Genomic DNA, 21350 nt, shown 5'->3' on the forward strand with positions numbered 1-21350 from the left:
GTCAGTTCGCCATTTGGAAATATCAGTATCAATAAGCTGTTTGAATTTCCAGTGAAATCAAATCAGGAACAAACAGCTAGACAAAAAACGTGATCTTAGAGATAAAGCCTTTAGAGAGAAAATTTTAGAACCAGAGAAACGACGCGAACTTGCGGAAAAAGCTTTTCGGGGGGAGATGCTACAGTTACAGAAACAACGAGATCTTCAAGAATTTAAGAAAGAGGTATTAAAGATTGTTAACATCCTAGAATCACTTACTAAGAAAAGCGATGAATATTTATCTGCGAGATATATAAATTAAGTGTAAAATCTTCTAATGAAATGGACGAAACATTGCAAACAACGGTCTCCAAATTAGAGGGGAATGTGGAGCAATAAATAAAGAACAGACTAAAATTGCTGAAAAGATGGATAAAGTAACTAACCAAGTAGAGTTTTAAAGATCACAGGGCAGGAGTTTATATGATGACTATCTTAGTAAACAGACGACTAAGATAGAGGAAGATTTGTCAGAATGGTTAGAAGCAAAGTAGGGAGAAGTTCATACGCAACTTCAGAATGCTACCGAGAAAGCGACGCACAGAATAAACCAAATGCTCCACAAGGCAAGGAGGTAGACAACGTGGTACAAATGAAAGCAGAATTCAATTCTATTAGGAGAAAATTTTATCCGAGGTGCGTAATTGGCAGGAACATGTAACCAATTGTTTGTCAAAACCAATTTGAAATATACCCAGAACCATATTCCAGAAATCAATCACCCGTTAGGAAGTGGCGATGAGTCGGATCTTGAAGATCGATATTATGGTCGCAAGGGGACTGTTTCATCCTCTAAGGTTGAACACAGTATTTTCAAAGCTAGGCAATTTCAAATATTTTCGAACGACAAAAATTCTATATACACAGTGGTGTTTATAAAAAGTTTCAGAAATGTATTTCTCCGATCTCAAAAGAAACAGTTTATAGTATCAAAGACAAGTGGAGAAGTTTCATGGTGGGGATCGGAAGCAGCTGAAAGTTGCAAGACCTGCAGAGGTTTTGAAGAATTATTCATCGCAAAGCAAACAAGATCTATTAAGGAATGACCTTCTCAACCTATGCAAGGAATGTAGCGATAGTCCTTGTATGTACACTGATGGCTTTCAGACTAACCGTTGTGTCGGGGGTGCCTTCGTCACTGGCCCGACGATTTTCGATATCAGCTTCCGGAACACTGCTCAGTATTTACAGCAGAGCTCTTCGCCCTGTATCGGGTCATGCAATACATCAGCCAACACTGGATTTTGAATTGTGTCATCTGCTGCGGTTCTCTGAGGTTCTCTGAGTGCCTCTCAGTCTCTGTGCGCTGTACACAGTCCATCCCTTAGTGCAACGCGTCCGAGTAAGTTTCCACTTGCTCATTCTTAACGGAACTAGTGTGATGTTTATGCGGACCGCTGGTCACATCGGTCTGACTGGCAACGAGGCCGTTGACACAACTGCCAAGGCTGCAGTCCTCCTAGCTCAGTCCGCTAGTTCTTCCATTCCTTCCAATGATCTCAGTGTTGCCGTCTGTCAGCAGGTGGTATCACTTTGTCACCTCCACTGATCCTCCCTTCATGGGAACAAGTTCCGGCGGACTGAACCTCTCCCAGCGGCTTGGACGACCTATTCTCGGCACTCTGACCGCGAGGAGCTCATTTTAGCTGGGTTTCATATTGGGCACTGTCATTTCAGCTGTCGCCGCTTGTTATGTGGTGATCTCCACCAATTTGTGCTTATTGTCATTAGCCTTTGGCGGTTCGCCATTTCCTGGCCGAATGCCCTTTCTTTAACCATTTACATTCTAATGTATGTTTCACATCCGAATTATCGGCCGTTTTAGCGAACGGCGCGCGGGATGTCGACCGCGTTTTACTTTTTATCCGCCGTAGCAATATGGCGAAGCACATGTAATCTTTAATTCGCGACCTCGGTTGTCTTTACAGCGTACCCGCCAGGGTAGCGGAGCGCGCTAACGTGCTGCTTCCTGGACTCGGGTAGGCGCGCCGGCCGCCGATCGAATCCGCCCAGCGGTTTAACGACGAGGGGGTTTTTAGGCGGTTTTCCACATCCCGCTAGGTCAATACCGGGCTGGTCGCCACGTTCCGCCTCAGTTACACGCGTCGCAGACATTTGACACATTTTCGCACTTTTTCACGATTTACGCTAGATGCGGACAGCTGGGGTACACTGATTCCATCCCTGGGGGGTACGGGCTGACGGCAGGAAGGGCATCCGGCCACTCCTAAAACTAACCTTGCCAAATCCGTTCTAACCACACCGACCCTGCGATCACTGCGGGACTATGGCGTAAGCAAAAGAAAGAAAGAAAAGAAAGTTGTCTTTACGGCGTATTTTGTGGACTTTTCTCCAAGGATAAGTCCTTCTTAGTTCTTCTTTTGACATGGTTGCGTATGACCTTAGTTGTTTTTTCACCCTAAACCAGAACAAAACAAATCTATGAGGGCGATAGATGTTACAATTATTTCAGTGCGGATGCACATGATGTCTGATATCAACAATAAAACTCTACGAGAAAGTCTGCATTCCCATATGGATAAATGTGTTATTAGGCCGCAATTTCTCCGTTATTGTGAACAACACCAATAAATACCAACTTTGCAAAAACTTCTGTCGGACCAGGATGCACTTGGAGGGAAGCAAGAAAACGCCGATAAAAATTCATCAGATTATGGGAGTTGGTTTTAATAGATGTTTCAGCAAACGAGATGTCACGTTTGCGAACAAGACGGCCGTTTCTAAAAAGAGCGCTCTACATTTTTATAAAACAAAAATGTTGGGCTAGACCTGATGCGGTCAGTGGTTTATTGAAACGAAATTTTAAGCAATACGCATTACACTGTGAATAACTGTTGTCCAAAAAGTGTTGTCTAAGAGAAGCACCAGTCGGCGATTAGTTGTGCTTGTCAGGGCATTGGTGTACGGGTGTTTAGCATGCTAAGCTCTCTGCTTGTAGGGATTCACCTGAGTGTATACTGTTGCTGCCTGCATTCCCTGCTTCGAAGGCATTAAAATATCGGTGCCGCCTGCTGCCTGGCAAGGTATGTAATTGGCTTTACCGAGTAAGACACGATGGCCGTGGCCAGAGGCGAGAGCTTCCGCTGTACTCGCGAGTGCGTATCAGAGAGGGGTGAGCTTCTGCATACTCACCAGTGAGTATCAGAGAGGCGTGTGCTTCTGCAGTACTCACCAGTGTATATCCAGCTGATGACGGGTGCCACAGAGACGCCGCACTTGAAGATATTCCTGTCGTCCCGGGCCAGCACCATGGCCGCAGTGTAGCCGCCGTAGCTCCAGCCCCAGACGCCAATGCGTGAGCGGTCGATGAAAGGGTACTTCTGCAGCAGCTTCCTGCGCGACAAAAGTGGAATGTTAGTCGGCAACGTGTTTGCCCCACCCTGTATGGAGGTCAGTACGCCCTCGGTGGACGTACACTCAAATGACGACATGTCGCAATACGTCAGGAACATTGTCGAACATGAAACTTCCTGGCAGATTAAAACTGTGTGTGAGACCGAGACTCAAACTCGGGACCATTGCTTTTCGCGGGCAAGTGCTTTACCATCTGAGCTACCCAAGCACGACTCACGTCCCGTCCTCACAGCTTTACGTCTGCCAGTATCTCGTCTCCTACCTTCCAAACTGGAAACATCCCCCAAGCTGTGGCTAAGCCCTGTCTCTGCAATATCCTTTCTTCCAGAAGTGCTAGTTCTGCAAGGTTCGCAGAAGAGATTCTGTGAAGTTTGGAAGATAGGAGACAAGAACTGGCAGAAATAAAGCTGTGAGGACGGGGCGTGAGTCGTGCTTGGGTAGCTCAGATGGTAGAGCACTTGCCCGCGGAAGGTAAAGATCCCTAGTTCGAGTCTCGGTCTGGCACACAGTTTTAATCTGCTAGGAGCTTTCATATCAGCGCACACTCCGCTGCAGAGTGAAAATCTTATTCTGGATTGTCGAACATGATCGTTTTGATGAGGCAGGTGTTATGGTGTGGGAAGACTTAATGTTGCATTGGCGTACTGACCTCCGAACCTTTGAACACGGTACACTCACCGGTCATCGTTATTGACTCTGTAGTCCTACCCCATGTGCGTCTTTCCCGGGTTGCATTCGGCCCTGACTGTACTTTTTGTGGGTGACAATTCGCGACCGCATCGGACAGCGCAGGTGGAGGAGGAGCCTTGGAACGAGCGGATATTCAGCGAATGGACTGACCTGCCCGTCCCCCTGACCTATTACTCATCGAGTACGTATGGGATGCGTTGGGGAGAGACACTGCAGCACATCCACATGCATCAACGGACATCCAGCAGTTGTAAATCACGCAGGTGGAGGGATGGAACGCCCTGCCACCACCAACCTTGTGGCCAGCATGAGGGAACATTGCGGAGCATATATTACCGTGCGTAGTGATCACAAACTCTATTAAGAACCGTGTCCCGCCTTTTTAACGTACGGGCGACCAGCACCAACAGCTGTGACATCCGTGCAATTTGAATAAAAGTGTCATTTCTGTTCGTCTCACCATGTATTTCATTCCGCTGTGGTACATCATGTGAAAATTACTTTCGCCCTTACGTTTGCACACCAGTGTATTTCGAGTTTCTAACGGTCTATTGACACACAAGTCAACATGGGTTTAGAAAATATCGTTCTTGTGAAACACAACTAGCTCTTTATTCATATGAAGCGCTAAGTTCTATTGACAACGGATTTCAAATAGATTCCTTATTTCTGGATTTCCGGAAGACTTTTGACGCTGGACCACACAAGCGGCTCGTAGTAAAATTGCGTGATGTACACATGATATGGCGTCGTGGTGTGTGGCGTGGCCGCCTTATTTCGCTTAAGAAAACGTCAGATCCAGAAGGATTTTACAGCACTGTGTACAGTAGAGGAGCAATTCGGATAGGATTATAGTTTGTATCAGCAGATTAGTACACCCTATCATAAATCAGAATCTGTGAAACAATGGCCTGTTAACAGTAATATTCCTGCAATGGACTAGCCTGGTAAGAGTCGCAAGCTGATCGCAACTTTCAGGTGAGCTACAACACTGACTTCACCCCAGACCACGGCGTCCAGTATCATTATTATTATGTTGCGAGTCGGTCACCTTTGTGTTCCGAGGAGCCTAATGTTCCTTCCTCACTGCTAATGATAAATGGGTGGAAGGTGGCCAAAGGATCTGTGGCCATAGAAGTCTGGACAGGCAGGCAAAATATTAGTTGGCAAAAGTGCATTTTAATTACATACAGGGTATTTCACTAAATTTGTTTCCTTCTGTAAGTTACGAAGTAATAGGCGACGGAAATATTTATTGCCGTAGGTCACCATAGGAAACGTTGCACTGTCTGCGGAGCTATGAACATAGTTTATTGTGTTATTATCCAAAGAGTTACAGCAAAAAGACACAATTTTTTTAAGCAGTGTATACATCAATTTAAATTACATTCCTATAATTTTTAGTTTGGGAGCTACAACCCTTCAAAGTTTCAGGGGCAGATACCACACGCTGTATATAATACATGGCTGTGTGGTGGGTGATGGATGTTCTGGCGGTGGGAAGTTGATTTAAGTGAGATGTTCAAATGTGTGTCCATGTTCCTGAATGCACAATGCAGTGCACTTTCTGAAGGATCTGCGGACGAGATGTAACATCGCCGGTGTCACGGAGCAACATGCGTCCTCGACGCGCCGTTTTGGATCATCTGGGGATGTAGGCTCAGTGACATAAACACGATCCTTTAGACATCCCCACAAAAAGAAATCTAATGGTGTTAAATCGAGCGACCTCGTGGGCCACGAATTAGGACCATGGCGCCCCAACCACCTTCCTGCAAACCTGTTGTTTAGTTCTTCCACAACAGCACGCCCAGAATGGGCTGGGTGACCATCGCGCTGCATCCACATATGGACTCTCTGTGTAGACACACATGTTCAAGGAGACCACCCAAACTGTCAGCTATAAACGCGCGATATCACTCACCTGTCAGTGTACCTGGGAAGTAGTGTGGACCGATGATTTCATCCCCAACGATTCCACACCATACACTAATAGACCACCTACGTTCACGGTCGACAGGTCATTCCTGGGTCATTCCAGGGTTGTCAGCGGCCCAGTAGTGCAAGTTATGGCGATTCACTGCACCATAATTTGTGAACGTGGACTCATCAGAGAACATAACACCTTGTAAAGACTCCAGTGTGAAATAACGCATGGCCCATTCACAGAATGTAATTCTCGCACGGAAATTGTTCCCATGCAGTCCCTGGGTCAGTGACAGGCGGTGCGGGTTAAACCTGTAGCCGAGTTCTAAACGCCACACAGGTGTGAGACTGACACCAGCGACTGCAGCAACGGCTCGTAGGCTGACATGAAGATCGTGGTGTACTGCAGCTAAAACAAACACCTCCGTTTCCTTACTTCTTGCAGTTCTTCGTCTGTTACTGCGGCACATTACCAAGCTGCCTGTTTCCAGAAGTCGTTGTTCGGCACGTAAGAACGTAATGGCTGACGGAGCTCTTCGCCTAGGATATCTCACAGCGTGCGCCATGGCTGCTTCAGTGGCATCTTGTCGGCACTCACCGAGCATCAGCAACATGTCAGCGTACCCGCTGTTCGTGTATGCCATCTTCATCCGATGTTAGTAACTGCGGCATATTGAGCCCCGTTTATTTGTGTGGCTGGAACTGTCGGGTATACGGCTGTGTGCGGCGACAGTCGGCAGTCTAACAGCGCATCGAGGAAGCTTCTCGCACCGTGACACCGGCGACGTTACAACTCGGCCGCATCACATTTAGAAGGCGCATTGCGTTATGCGCAGCGTGTGTGGTATCTGCCCCTGAAACTTTGAAGGGTTGTAGCTCCCAAACTAAAAGTGATAGGAATGTAATTTAAACTGATGTATACACAGCTGGTGTTACTGATTCCAGTGCATGATAGAAACAAGTATTGTTCAATTTAAAAATTGTATCTTTTTGCTGTAACTCTTTGGATAATAACACAATAAACTATGTTCATAGCTCCGCAGACAGTGTACCATTTCTTATGGTGATCTAACGCAATAAACATTTCCGTCGCCTATTACTTCGTAACTTATAGAGGCAAACACATTTAGGGAAACACCCTGTATATTGTATGCAACTTGTGGGTGAAGAAATGCTATCCTGTTGACAACTGGTGGCAGCCGTGGTTATCTATGAGCAGAGGCTCGACACAGATGTGCGTCTATGCACACTGAATGATTGCCAGTACAGCTGTTTATTATCAATAGCTCAGTGTAACGTTCAGCACCAACTAGCGACGAGAAGTAACCTTGAACTAGAAGTCTGGTGCCCAAGTGCCCGCCGCTTATAATTCTGTCCTAGCAGTCTTCACTAACTGGCAGCCAAGAGATTCTTCGTTGCGATGTTCAAACCGCCACTCTCAGTGCCTGCAGGAATCTTCAAGGTGCCGACTCCAACACCATCGGTAGGCTACGATATTACAACTACACTGCAGACCAAAGGAACTGGTACATCTGCCTGATTTTGTGTGAGACCCATGCGAGCCGCAGAAGTGCCGCAACACGACGCCGCATGGACTCGACTAATGTCTGAAGTAGTGTTGGAAGGAACTGACACCATGAATCCTATAGGGCAGTAGATAAATACATAAGAGTAAGAGGGGGAGGAGATCTCTTCTGAACAGCACGTACAAGGCATCCCAATTATGCCCAGTAATGTTCATGTCTCCGGAGTATAGTGGCCAGCGGAAGTGTTTAAACTCAGAAGAGCGTTTCAGGAGCAACTCTGTAGCAATTCTGGGCGTGTGGAGTGTCGCATTCTCCGTCGGAATGCACAGTGGACATGAATGGATCCAGGTCATCAGATAGGATGCTTACGTACGTGTCACCTGTCAGAGTCGTATCTACACGTACCACAGGTCCCATATCACTCCAAGTGCACACTCCCCATACCATTACAGAGCCTCCACCATCTTGAACAGTCTCCTGCTGACATGCAGTATCCACGAGTTCATGAGGTTGTCTCCACACCCGTACAGGTCCATCCACACGATACAATTTGGAATAAGACTCGACCGACCAGGCAACACGTGTCCAGTCATCAACAGTCCAATGACAGTGTTGACAGGCCCAGGCGAAGCGTAAGGCTTTGTATAGTGCAGTCATCAAGGTCATACGAGTGGGCCTTTGGCTTCGAAATCCCATATCGATGATGTTTCGTTGAATGGTTCGCACGCTCACACTTGTTGACGGCGCAGCATTGAAATCTGCAGCATTTGCAGAAGGGTTGCACTTCTGTCACGTTGAACGATTCTCTTCATTCGTCGTTGGTCCCGTTCTTGCAGGACATTTTTCTGGCCGCAGCGATGGCGGAGATTTGATGTTTTACCGGATTCTTGATATTCACGTTACACTCGTGAAATGGTCGTACGGGTAAATTCCCGATTCATCGCTACCTTGCTGTGTCCCATCGCTCGTATGTCGACTATAACACCACTCTCAAACACACTTAAATCTTGATAATGTGCCATTGTGACAGCAGGAATCGATCTAACAACTGCGCCAGATGCTTGTATTATACAGGCGTTGCCGACGGCAGCGTCCTATTCTGCTTGTTTAAATATCTCTGTATTTGAATGTGCGTGCCTACACTAGTTTCTTTGGCGCTTCAGCGTACATTCTCTAGTTTTAGTTCTTGAGGAAATATGGATTGCCATTCCTCCACAGACAATCACATTTCACTAAAAGTATTCTGTGAAGAGCTGAAGCCGTCATTAAGGCCATGGGTGGACTGACACTGACTGATGTCTGTATACTTTTGATGACATAATGTAGACTAAAGTAGTAATGACGCATATGTGGGGATATGACTGCTGGCTGTCTGGACATGTGCAACGGACAAGTTTAAGACCACCCAGCCCATGTCTCTTGGCCTGGTCCGAACAGGTTACGGGCTACTCCACATGGCTTTCTGGGATGGTGAGCTTAGTACAGCGTGCTGCACCACAGATGGCAGGCTATCATAGCAGGCCAGCTCACCAATTGTGCACATTGATTCCTACCATGCGTTACTGTCTAGGAGACAGATTGCTGCTGTGTAGAAAAATCATGATGTGCGTGTCTGATGTATCACAACATGCATAATGTGTGGCCTTTCTCACAGTAGGTACAAATGAACAAACTTTCAGGTTATCCACACACTTATAACATTATGCTTAACAACAAACATATGCATACTGTGTACACAGCGAGTTTCTTTTAAGTTGGGACAATTAAATATCTCGGAAACGACCCATCTTACGAAAAAATATTCTAAGCAAAAACTTTATATTACCAAAGGGGTCATCTGTTTGTGCTACAACTGGCAACCTCCTAACCATTCCTCTTGCGTGGGTGCGGTCAGCTTCGTATTTTCATGAACACCCCATTTTTATTGTATATTCGTATTCTAAGCCCGAAATTATGTACGGTTTAATCAAGCCATTGTTTTGCATTTGTAGTAGCCTAGATGGTGCTGTAATCGACAAATATCAAGCGTGCCCGTTTTTCAATTAAGAACCGAGACATCTGATCATCAATTTCATTTACGATATAAATGTAAAGGTTTGTGTTCTAATGGCTGATATTTATGTTCGAAATTTACCCTAGTGTTGTAAATTTGAATGGACGGTACAATATTGTTAGTCATTTCAACGCCTGGTTAGGAACTACGTTTAGTGTGATCCACGAACAAAAAAGTGGGTCTAATAGTTTTCTGTTCCAATCGAGCTGCTTGATTTCGGCGAGATCCCTTACCTCACACCACTGAGGTGCTTAATTTCGATGTGTATTCTTGGCAGGTGCCTCCGTCTCTTTAATTAGGTAACATGTTCTTGGAGTGATAATGGTTGTGGTTTGTATTCCACCGGTAACCGCACATAGTTACGGCGATTGGGTAAAACACACACGAAAATCAGTCACCCTGATGGCGGGGTTCGAGGGCGGCCACCGAAATCAAGCAAGCATTCCTGTGCTCTGTGGACTCACCACAATCAACCCGAAGGGAACTACCAGGTATAGAAGTACAAAACCGCAATTTCGTTGCAATAATTACACGTCTGTTGTTTGAAATTGATAAACAATATTTTATTCAAAATAATCTCCACTGCTCATTATACATTTCTGTCATGTCTGCGGCAGGCTATGAATTCCACGCCAAAAAACCGTTCTTCTTTTGAAGCGAACCAGTCAGCGAGCCATTTTTGTACTTTGTCATACGAATTGAAGCGTCGGTCAGCGAGAGCGTGTCCCAGTGATGCAAATATATGATAATCGGACGGGGCCAAGTCTAGAGAATAAGACGCATGCCCCTGGTGTTTCCAAACTGAACTCCTCGATCTTGTCCCTGACCCGTTTTTCTCTGTGTGATTGGGCGCTATCATCGAACAACATGACTTTGTGTTGCCTTTCCCATAGTCCGGTCGTTTTTCACATAATGCTGGATTTAAATCGATCATTTGCTGGTGGTAGCGATCAGTGTTAACGGTTTGACCAGGTTTTAGCAGCTCATAACAGATGACACCCTTCTGATCTCTGTCTTCTCTCCAAAGCGATATGGTCTTGCAACGCATGTTCATGTTCTGCCTGAATTCAGCCATGATTTATGACACTTAAGATTCTCAAAATGTATCCATTTTTCACCTGTCATTGTTCGACAGAGAAACGACTTTCTTTTGTATCTGGCAAGCAGCGTTCCACAAGTGGTCTTTCGGTTTGCTAGCTTTCTTTCATTCAGTTCATGCGAAACCCATTTTCCCACTTTCTGCGCCTTTTTCATGCTTTCAACCGAATGAAAACGGCTTTCTGCGTCACATTCAATTGTTCCGCGAGTTCCTGTTGAGTTTGAGTATCATCTTCATCCAACAAGACCTGCAATTCGTTGTCTTGGAACTTCTTCGGTGTTTTCCCGAGCTCGTCATTTCTCACGTCAAAATCACCACTTCTGAATTTATTGAACCACTCGAAACAGTGTTTTCCGAAGCGCATGTTCGCCAAAAGCTTAGACAAGCATTCGATGCGATTCTGCAGCAGTTTTCTTCAAATGATAACAGAAAACCAATGTGACGGCAAATCGTAGTTCGTAGGCACAAAACTCAGCATGTTTACGGGTTTGAAACAGATACCGATGTGTGGAACTTGGGTTAGTATGTGTTGATATTGTCGTCATCCGTTGCAGGAAGCAGATGGCGCTGCAGACACGGTCTCACGGGCCCTACTCTGACGGCTAGCACCATCTATAGGGAAATTCCGGTTTCATACTTTCAAACCTGGTAGTAACAGCGTTACCATACAAGTAGCTCATATGCCAGAAATATCAATGTCCAGCCACATTATTTGTACTGTACAATCTCATTTGCAACTTTTGAACATCGGTATCAATCGTTACAATACAAGCTTTAACATCGACATCGTAAATTAAATGTAGGATCAAATGCGTCGGTCATTAATTGCACTAACAAGCACGCTTGATATTTGTCGACACACACGAATGGGAAACAATGGTTTGAGGAAACTATATGTGTTTTTTGGGAGAGTATTCAAATATGGAATAAAAGTGAGGGATTCCCATATGAAAATACTAAGCTGATCCAGCTCAGCTGATCCCGCTCACGCAGGAGGGGAGGTTAGAAGTTGGCTGATTGTAGCACAGACAGATGTCCGCTTTACTAATATTAACTATTCACCAGGAACATTTCCTTCGTACAGTGCATCGTTTTCGAGATACTTAGTCACCTCAAGTTTACACAGAAACTCTGTATATTTCAAATAGCGTGCAATGCAGCTTTCTAAGTAAACTTTTCTCCCACCTTTCCCTATGTCAGCGTCGTTTGTGGAAGAGGAAATTCAGGAAATTTCGTTTACAGAGAGCCAGGCATAAACAATATGGCTCTTACTTATATGGGTTTCTGCCTTGTCACTTTGAGGTTTTAGAGGGTGAAAAGGACTGTAACTGATGATTAGTTTCATTTATAGAGCTCTCTTAGTTGTTCAGGGTTGCCTGTGTATCACACATTCCGCTCATTATGCACTCTCTAGCAAATTTAGCGAAGCACCCAGACTGGCAGGTGGAAACAAAGGACTCTTCAGCGATTGACGGAGCAAAGCACTTGGCAATATGAGCCCACTTATCAGCATCGGTTTGCATGCCCTCTGATCTGAATGCATGCACTGATTCGACTGGAAGGGTGTTGTAAAACTATTGTACGATCATGTCGTCAGGCAAGCTGGCCACAGCTGTTCTAACTGGTCCTTGCTATCGCATGGTCCAACACATGTTTTATTGGGGACACATCTGGAGCTCTTGATGGCCACGAGAGTACCTCAACATCATGCAGACAGTTGATAGACGCACACACCATGTGTGGATGAGCATTATCGTACTGAAAAATGGCACAACGATACTGTTGCTTGATTGATAACACATGGGGATTCTGATCATACAGTGGTATTTCACGGACATCGTGAGTTCCCTCAGTCACTACCAGCTGTGACCTCAAGTCATATCTAATGGCTCCCAATACCGTAGATCGAGGAGTGACACAGCTGTGCCTCTCCAAAACAGTGGAAGAATGGGACTCCCCTCTCCTTGTCGCCATCATACCCTCTGTTGGTCATCTGGAACAGTGCAGAAACGTGAGGCATTGACGAAAACAATGTCGCGCCATTCATCAACAGTCCGTGCTTGCTAGTCACGGCGTCACACTAAATGCCGCAGTTTGTGTTGTGTTATGGTTCTAATGGCAGTCCACACATGGGATGGTAATTCCCCAGTCTACCTGTTGCTAACCTGTGAGTAATGGTGACACAGAATGTTGCAGAGAGTCCATTACTTGTCCTCAGAAGGCAGGCGTTGATGTAAAGGTGTTGTGATGTGCTAGATGATCAATACGGAGATCCTCCCTTGTGACAATCAGACGTGGTAGACCAGAACCTTGACAATGGGTATGTCTGCTCTCACATTCCCATGCAGTTCGACTTTGGGCCACTGTTACATCTGATTTCCCTAAAAGAATGGATATTGCACGTTTGAATCAGTCAACGAAATAGAACCCACAAACTTTGTGAGCTTCTGATAACGCTTTCACACGCGAGTACTCCGCACCTCCGTGTCCTTCACTGTCATCACTCAACATCTTTGCGCTGTTGACACCCCTTATCTACCCTGCCACGTCTGGTAAGATCACTAAACACGATCAACAGTAATGCACTTCGGCACTGATTCTAGCTGGCACAAAGAACTGCAACTCTAGTCATTTACATACTATGCATTTCCACTGTTGGTTGTGTTCCTGAACGAAGTTACAATGGCATACTACCATGTCTTCTCAGTGCTTCAGTTTTTTTATCAGACAGTGTAATTACTAAATGAAGACAAGAATTTATGGATGAGATAAAAATACTGAAGTTAGAAGGTATTATGTTTTCTGTTGTAGTCCAGACACTGGACTGCCCATTGACCAGAAAACATTGTGCATTGCAAAAACAAAAGAAAAGGCCCAATGAAACACATCATACTTTGTCAAAAAGAAACAGATGAACTTCCCAACGTGCGATTACTTCAGCTGTTATTATGCGATTTTCCTTGTAACAAGTATTAAATATTTGAAATACGTTTTACTAGCCACAATGTAAAATAAAAAAATAACTAGTTACACGTGAAAAATGTTAGAATGTTACTCCTCCTTACGTCATAATGAGGGCAGACACGAAGACTAAATGTCGAGTCTCACAATTTAAGCGATAAAATGTTAGTTTTTTCATTGTAATGAGTGGGTGTAAACATGTAATAACAAAGTAAAGGTACAGCTTTTCTTTCTTTTCATTGCTCCTGCCCTCGTAGACTAAATTCTCTAACACGATCAGATTCGAGGCCATCGCCCTTTGAAAACATCGCGAAGAGAGTAAATGTATGTCAAAACAGTCATACATAGATCTGCAACAAATGACTGATAGAAATGCGGCTCAAAATTGTCTATTTACATAAAAATAAATAGCTTCTTTTGCTTCCAGAGCTAAGCTGGATAATCTTAGTTATTTCCGTTCCGAAGCGTTTCAGAGCAGCATCATATGTTACATACACTAAGAAAATTATTAAACACAACGATTATTGTAATTTATTCGCACTTAAAACAAGAAGAAACAACACGTCGAACACGTGTACAATAAAAATGGTTCAAATGGTTCTGAGCACTAAGGGACTTAACGTCTGAGGTCATCAGTCCCCTAGAACTTAGAACTACTTAAACCTAACTAACCTAAGGACATCACACACAACCATGCCCGAGGCAGGATTCGAACCTGCGACCGTAGCGGTCGCGCGGCTCCAGACTGTAGCGCCTAGAACCGCTCGGGCACCCAGGCCGGCCGTGTACAATATTCTAGTGCACTACATAGTACATATTGGTACCTGTACATACTTGTAGATAGATGTTCACTATTAGATTGGTGTGCATCTATGAAAGGGTTGGTGAGATGATGCATAAGAGACAGGGGCCATTTTGCTCCATCCAGTAGCGTCTTTCTGCTGCGTCTGTAGCGAAAGCTTTTGGGTGCACGTAGAACAGTTAACGTTGATGTTCATATTAGCTTAGGTATAGTAAGGGTACCTACTCATTACAATGTTTATTGCGGGTGGTGTAAAACAAACATGACAACAGGTGACAGCGATAGTTGTTTTAGTAGATAAATTTTTCCAGAGGGAGTCAGAAGCAGAAACAGTGACCCAATCTGGCACACACCCCAGCGTTGCCAGTTAGGAAGTTTGTCAGTGGCTGGACCGAGTGGGACAGAGTGCACACTGGCAACGCTGCAAATTATTCAGCGTCTCTCTGACTGTGCAGGACAAATGAAGAACCAGCCTACTTACCTGCACATCGCACACCTCTTCAACACAGCGCCTCCTCCCTTACTTATCACAGCTCACTCATTGCATTGCCAGAGCACAGCTGAGGTGTGCGACCGGGACTCTACAGACCACGTGTCTGAATATAGTCACTACGCGAGATTTAAGCAGTGTCTTAACTGTTTCGTACAACAGCATGCTTTTCAGTTCTGAATCTCATGTTTTATACAATTATGTGAAGTGACTCTGTGTGGGAAATAGTGCTTAAATGTGCTCCAAATGGGAAGCGCGCAGTTTGTGTAACACATGCAATAAAATGGCAGACGAGTGCCTTACTTGGTGACGACGATCTGGTCCTCGACCTCTGCGGTGCCCAGCCTGCGGTAGACGGAGAAGAGCATCCTGTCGCCATGGCAGGCAGACCCACGGCCGTCGATCAGTATGACGACGTACCGCCTGGTGGTCGTGAAGTAGCTGGGGAGATCCACATCGAAGGAGTCGTCTACTTGCTGGTGGCCTGGACCGGCGTACCTGTGGACGTATACAACGTTTCCTCGGTCTGCGATGTTCTAACGTTCAAAACACTATGGTCAGTTTCCTGTCAACTCCCACTGTTAAAGCGCAAGCCACCGAGCGAGGTGGCGCAGTGGCTAGCACACTGGACTCGCATTCGGGAGGACGACGGTTCAGTCCCGCGTCCGGCCATCCTGATTTAGGTTTTCCGTGATTTCCCTAAATCACTCCAGGCAAATGCCGGGATGGTTCCTTTGAAAGGGCACGGCCGACTTCCTTCTCCGACCTTCCGTAATCCGATGAGACCGATGACCTCGCTGTTTGGTCTCTTCCCCCAAACCAACCAACCAACCAAAGCGCAAGCCGTAAACAGAGTAATAGTTGTCGTAAGATGTGCACCGAATGTATGAAAACAAAGAAAACCAGACAGTCCAGAAACAAGGCAGGGTCACTGCATCAGTAGCGATATGACACGATAACAAGCACTTCAGACAGCACAGCACACGTGATTTCTGGCTGCCGAGGTAGCCCAGATCAGCGCGAGAGGCGCCGGCCGTATGACACGCCGGTTCCGCTTCCTGTGGCCGGCAGTGGCGGCAGTCATAGTAGCGAGGAGAAGCATCACTGAGACGCTACCAGTACATGCTCTAGGCGGGAATACCGAAGTCAGCTAGTCATGTAAATGTAATTCTGAGCGAAAATGACATGGCTTTTGTACATTATAACTATACATTAAATACACAGAAGCGCCAAAGAAACTGGAATACCCATGCGTATTCAAATACAGAGATAAGGAAGCAGGTGGAAAACGGCGCTGCGGTCGGCAACGTCTATATAAGGCAACAAATGTCTGTCGCAGTTGTTTGATCGGTTACTGCTCCTACAACGGCAGGTTATCAAGGTTTAAGTGAACTTGAACGTGGTGTTATGATCGGCGCAAGAGCGATGGGACACAGCATCTCCGAGGTAGCGATGAAGTGGAGATTTTTCCGTACGACCGTTTCACGAGTGTGCCGTGAATATCAAGGAACCGGTAAAACATTAAATCTCCGACATTTCTGCGGCGGCAAAAAGATCCTGCACGAACGGGATCAATGGCGGCTGAAGAGAATCGTTCAACATGACACAAAACTGCAACCCTTCCGGGAATTGCTGCAGATTTCAATACTGGACCATCAACAAGTGTCAGCGTACGAACCACTCAACGGAACATCATCGATATGGGCTTTCGGAGACGAAGGCCCACTCGTGTACCCTTGGTGACTGCACAACACAAAGCTTTACGCCTCGCCTGGGCCCATCAACACCGACATTGGGCTGTTGATGACTGGGAACATTTGTCTGGTCGGACGAGTCTCGTTTCAAATTGTATCGAGCGGATGGACGTGTACGGGTATGGAGATAACCTCATGAATCCATAGAGCCTGCTTGAAACCAGGGGACTGTTCAAGCTGGTGCAGGCTCTCTAATGGTGTGAGGTGTGTACTGTTGGATTGATATGGGACCCATGATACGTCGAGATACAACTCTGACAGGTGACACGTACGTAAGCATCCTGTCTGATTACCTGCACCCATTCATATCCATTGTGCATTCCGACGGACTTGCGCAATTTCAGCAGGAGAATGCGACACTCCACACTTGCAGAATTGCTACAGAGTGACTCCAGGAACTTTCTTCTGAATTTAAACACTTCCCCTGGCGACTTCTGCGTGCTCGTGGGGGTCCCATACAATATTAGGCAAGTAAAGCAGTTTCTTTGGTGTTATGTTAACCTGGGACCCAGAAACGATGGAGAGGCTCCGTTCCTGCCGCAGCCGCAGTCGTCCGCAACCCCATGACGACTACCGCAGTCCACTTCACCCCTCCGCCGCCCCACACGGAACCCAGGGTTATATGGCGGTTCGGCCCCCGGTGGACCCCCCCCCCCCCCCCCTCCCCGGGAACCTCTCACACCAGACGAGTGTAACCCATATGTTTGCGTGGTAGAGTAATAGTGGTGTACGTTTACGTGGACAATTTGTTTGCGCAACAATCGCCGACATAGTGTAGCTGAGGCGGAATAAGGGGAACCAACCCGCATTTGCCGAGGCAGATGGAAAACCGCCTAAAAACTATCCACAGACTGGCCGGCACACCGGACCTCGACACAAATCCGCCGGGCGGATTCGTGCCGGGGACCAACGCTCCTTCCCGCCCGGAAAGCCGTGAGTTAGACCGCACTGCCAACTGGGCTGGCTGCTCTTCAGTGTAGTTGACATCCACTGAAAATGAAACAAAATTGATTTTCACAAGCGCTCCCCCCCCCCTCTAACATTTAACCATATAATATACGACAGGTGTTCAATAAGTAAAGTAACACATTTTTTTCTGGTCCAGTTTCAGTAGAAAAAATGTAATTTGTTGCGGGACGTTGTGGAATATTCCTCCTTTAGTCCCTACAGTTTCATGAAGTTCCAGTAGGTGCCAGTGCTATACGTAGCCTTCGAAATGGCGTCTTTAACGGACGTTCGTTCCAGGCAGTCACTGCATTTCTTTTGGCAGAAAACCATACTATTGCAGATATTCGTAGGCGCTTAGAGAATGTCTACGGAGACCTGGCAATGAACAAAAACACATGAATCGTTGGGAGAGGCGTCTGTCATGATCGCAAGAAGGTCGCGCAAACCTGTCCTATCTCCCACGTGCAAGCCAGTCGCAGATAGCTCACACACCTGCAATACTGGAACGTGCGGACACTCTCATTCGACATGACCGACGAATCACAAACACTTCGCTACACAACCCGACGTCACTGTTGATAATGTTGACACACTCATCCACCATTTGGGGTCCTCAAAGTCGTCTAGTGTCTTCGCAGTCTAAGACCATAAAGAGCAACGACGGACCATCTGTGTGGAGATGCATCCGCGCTACGAGTATAAGCGTGACAATTTCTGTCGAACTTCTTCACAGGCTGTGAAACAGGTTTTCATGACTTCGAACCGGAAACAAAACGGCGATCCATGAAATCGTGCCACAGCACCTATTCTCCGAAGAACAAACTGATAGCTGCACCTCTTCCGGTACAGTCATGGCATCGGTCTTCTGAGACTCTGAAGGGGTTATTCTCTTTGATGTCGTCTCTCATGGTGCAACGATAAACTCCAAAGTGTATTGGCCATACTCTCAGGAAACTGAAGAAGAGACTTCAGCGTGTTCGTGGTCACCGAAATGCAGACGAACTTTACCCTCTCCACGACAACGCAACGCCTCACACAAGTCTGCCAACCCGAGAGCAGCCCACAAAACTTCATTGGACTGTTCTCCCTCATCCACCCTATAGCCCGTATCTCGCATCTGCCGACTTCCATCTGGTTGGCCTGATAAAGGATGCCTTCCCCGGGAAGCAGAACGTGGATTATGGGGAGGTTGTTGATGTAGGAAGGCTTTCGCTCCGATGTCGACCAGCAGAGTGGTACCACGTGGGCATACAGGCTCCCCCAGTGAAGTGGCGGAAGGCCGCCTCATTGCACGGAGGTTACGTCGACAATTATGCCAAAAGAGTGGCGAATAAAGTGGTGTATTAGAATCCTGAATAAAACCAACATGCTTTCAGAAAACAAATGTGTTTGATTACTTACTGACTGCCCCTCATGCTGTAGACCCCTCCAACAAGAAACTGGACCCAATGCGCCGAGAAATGAACAGGTCAGTTATATCTACATAAAACTGACATTCATTGTTACTGACATCTGTCTGTTGCAGAACTTACTTTGATCTCGGACGAATGTAGTTTCTGGAACAGAATGGAGTCCTTCTTGCCAACCAACAAGGATTCTGAAGACATCTATTACGTTAAACTTAACACGCGCTCTTGTTGCATGACTTTTGGAATGCCGCGGATCAAGACAGTCAAGTGGATGCAGTATTTATAGACCATAAACCACTTGATAAAGAACAATACCAACATTTATTAACAAAATTACGACCACGTGGGCTATGAAACGAAATTTGCGGCTAAATTGGAGATCTGTTGGTAGGGTGGATGCAGCACCTTATGTTGGATGGAGAGTCGTCGACATAAGGAGAAGTTACTTGAGCCTTGCCCTAAGGAAGTGTGTTGTTACAATATTAATACTAACGGCAGCCTTCTTTCAGAGGATGCTGCTGTTATCTAAAACGAAGTATTGTCTGAAAAAAAAACTGCGCAATGTCTATTCAGATCTTGATATGCTATCAAAGTGGTGGAAAGACTGGCAACTTGCTTTAAATATCGAGAAATGGAAAACTGTACACTAGAGGAAACTCAAAAACGTAGTATCCGATGACTAAAACATCACTCAATCACAGCTCGAATGAATCACGCTTTCAAATACCAGGGTATAGCAGTATCAGAACTATGAAAGGAAATGAGTTGAAGGAAAAGCAGGAGGCAGATTTCATTTCATTAGTAGGATACTGGAAAAGTCAACGAAGGAAGCTGCTTACAAGACTCGCGTGCTGCCCATCCTAGAACACCGCTCAAGTGTGTGGAACTCAACACTAAACAATAATAAGAGGAGATACTGAATGTATACAAAGAAAGGCAGGACAACTTGTGACAGTATTGTTCAGTCATGGGGGCGCTTCAGGAGAATGCTGAAAACCTGACGTAACGTGTGCTAGAAGACAGAAGTTATCTACCTTGTGAAAGTCTCCCATTACAAAGGTTCAAGGTCCCCCCCCCCCCCCACCCATTCCTACCCGATTCATAAGAGAATCGAACTCCCATGTATTGTATAAAACACGTCAAACGTCTGATTCGTTAACAAAGGAGTTAATGCGCTAAATACTTGACGTTTAGCACCTAAAAACCAACAGTTGAAGACGCAAAACACTGATTATGTAGGTTTTATTAGTTTCTGTTTATTGACACATAGCCAAATAAAATGTCAAAAATAATTTTGAAATTATGTTTAAAATTTGGTGGAAAACCGCTATGTGCTCTCAGTATCATACATGGGATGACTATAGTTTTCAGGCATTTTAGTGTTTATGACATCAAATCTCCTGAACCGTTAATACAGGTTCGGTGGTGTATGTGGATACTGTCTGCAAAATGAGTTGCACATAGAGATAGAAGTAAAAACGTAATAAATTAAAACGCCATGTCTGATACTGAAGTTCACTGAGTGACAAGTGAAAATTCAGTAAGCGTAAATTTTTATTTCTTTCATTATTTTGTGTGTTTGTGGCGGTGAGGGGGGAATATGCGAGGTGTCTAAGAGAAAAAGTTTCGAAAACGTTCCGAAATACGTTTAAAGTTTGTTGCAATTCTCTAAGTGCTCTCAGTCTCCAACACTGAATGAATATAGTGTGGGTAATTTGGGCGCCATAGGTTACACTGGCTCAGTAAAAATGTAGTTTCTAACATTAATACTCGACTTGCGTGTTAAGCCTTTGATGTAAGATTATGGCTCCATTACGACAGGATTTTAAACTCGATGAATAATTATACTACAAAATTAAAATCCAATTTTTTTGCCCCTGGAAGCCATTAATAGCCAACCTGCAGCCGAGATCGGGCGACCATCATAATACAAATAAGACATGAATCACTCTCTTAGGAACCGCAAACTGAAGGTTAGACTAGGTACAGGGCGCATAGTGGGATTTAAGCAAATACTCGGCCATACTCCCTATGCGAATGGAATTAGAAAGGGTCCCAAAACATGGCGTACTAAAAGTAGGAAATTGAATACGCTTGCACCCATAACACTAGTGTAATCCTAGCATTCCAATGAATTTCTCAAATTCTATATTTTATTAATTATTTTATTAAACTGAGTGATTACTACATGGTCCATAGAAATTAAGACACCAGACTCTCATTGTGGGGAGCAGGGTTTAAATTTCTGTTTGGTTGTCCAAATTTAGGCTTGGGCATT

The 21350-nt window shown here is 45.5% G+C and overlaps 1 protein-coding gene across 1 annotated transcript in view; it reads right to left on the reverse strand.

Moving 5' to 3' along the window:
- Positions 1-21350, reverse strand: part of LOC124798209 (venom dipeptidyl peptidase 4-like) — a 301929-nt gene that overhangs the window by 39532 nt on the left and 241047 nt on the right. Inside the window, exons 13-14 of the mRNA XM_047261512.1 lie at positions 15265-15459; positions 3233-3393 (exon numbers count right to left, since the gene is read on the reverse strand). Coding sequence (XP_047117468.1) covers positions 3233-3393; positions 15265-15459 — 356 coding nt within the window. The remainder of the gene's footprint in view (positions 1-3232; positions 3394-15264; positions 15460-21350) is intronic.

This window comes from Schistocerca piceifrons, chromosome 5, assembly GCF_021461385.2.
Source record: "Schistocerca piceifrons isolate TAMUIC-IGC-003096 chromosome 5, iqSchPice1.1, whole genome shotgun sequence".
Taxonomy (NCBI): Eukaryota; Metazoa; Arthropoda; class Insecta; order Orthoptera; family Acrididae; genus Schistocerca; species Schistocerca piceifrons.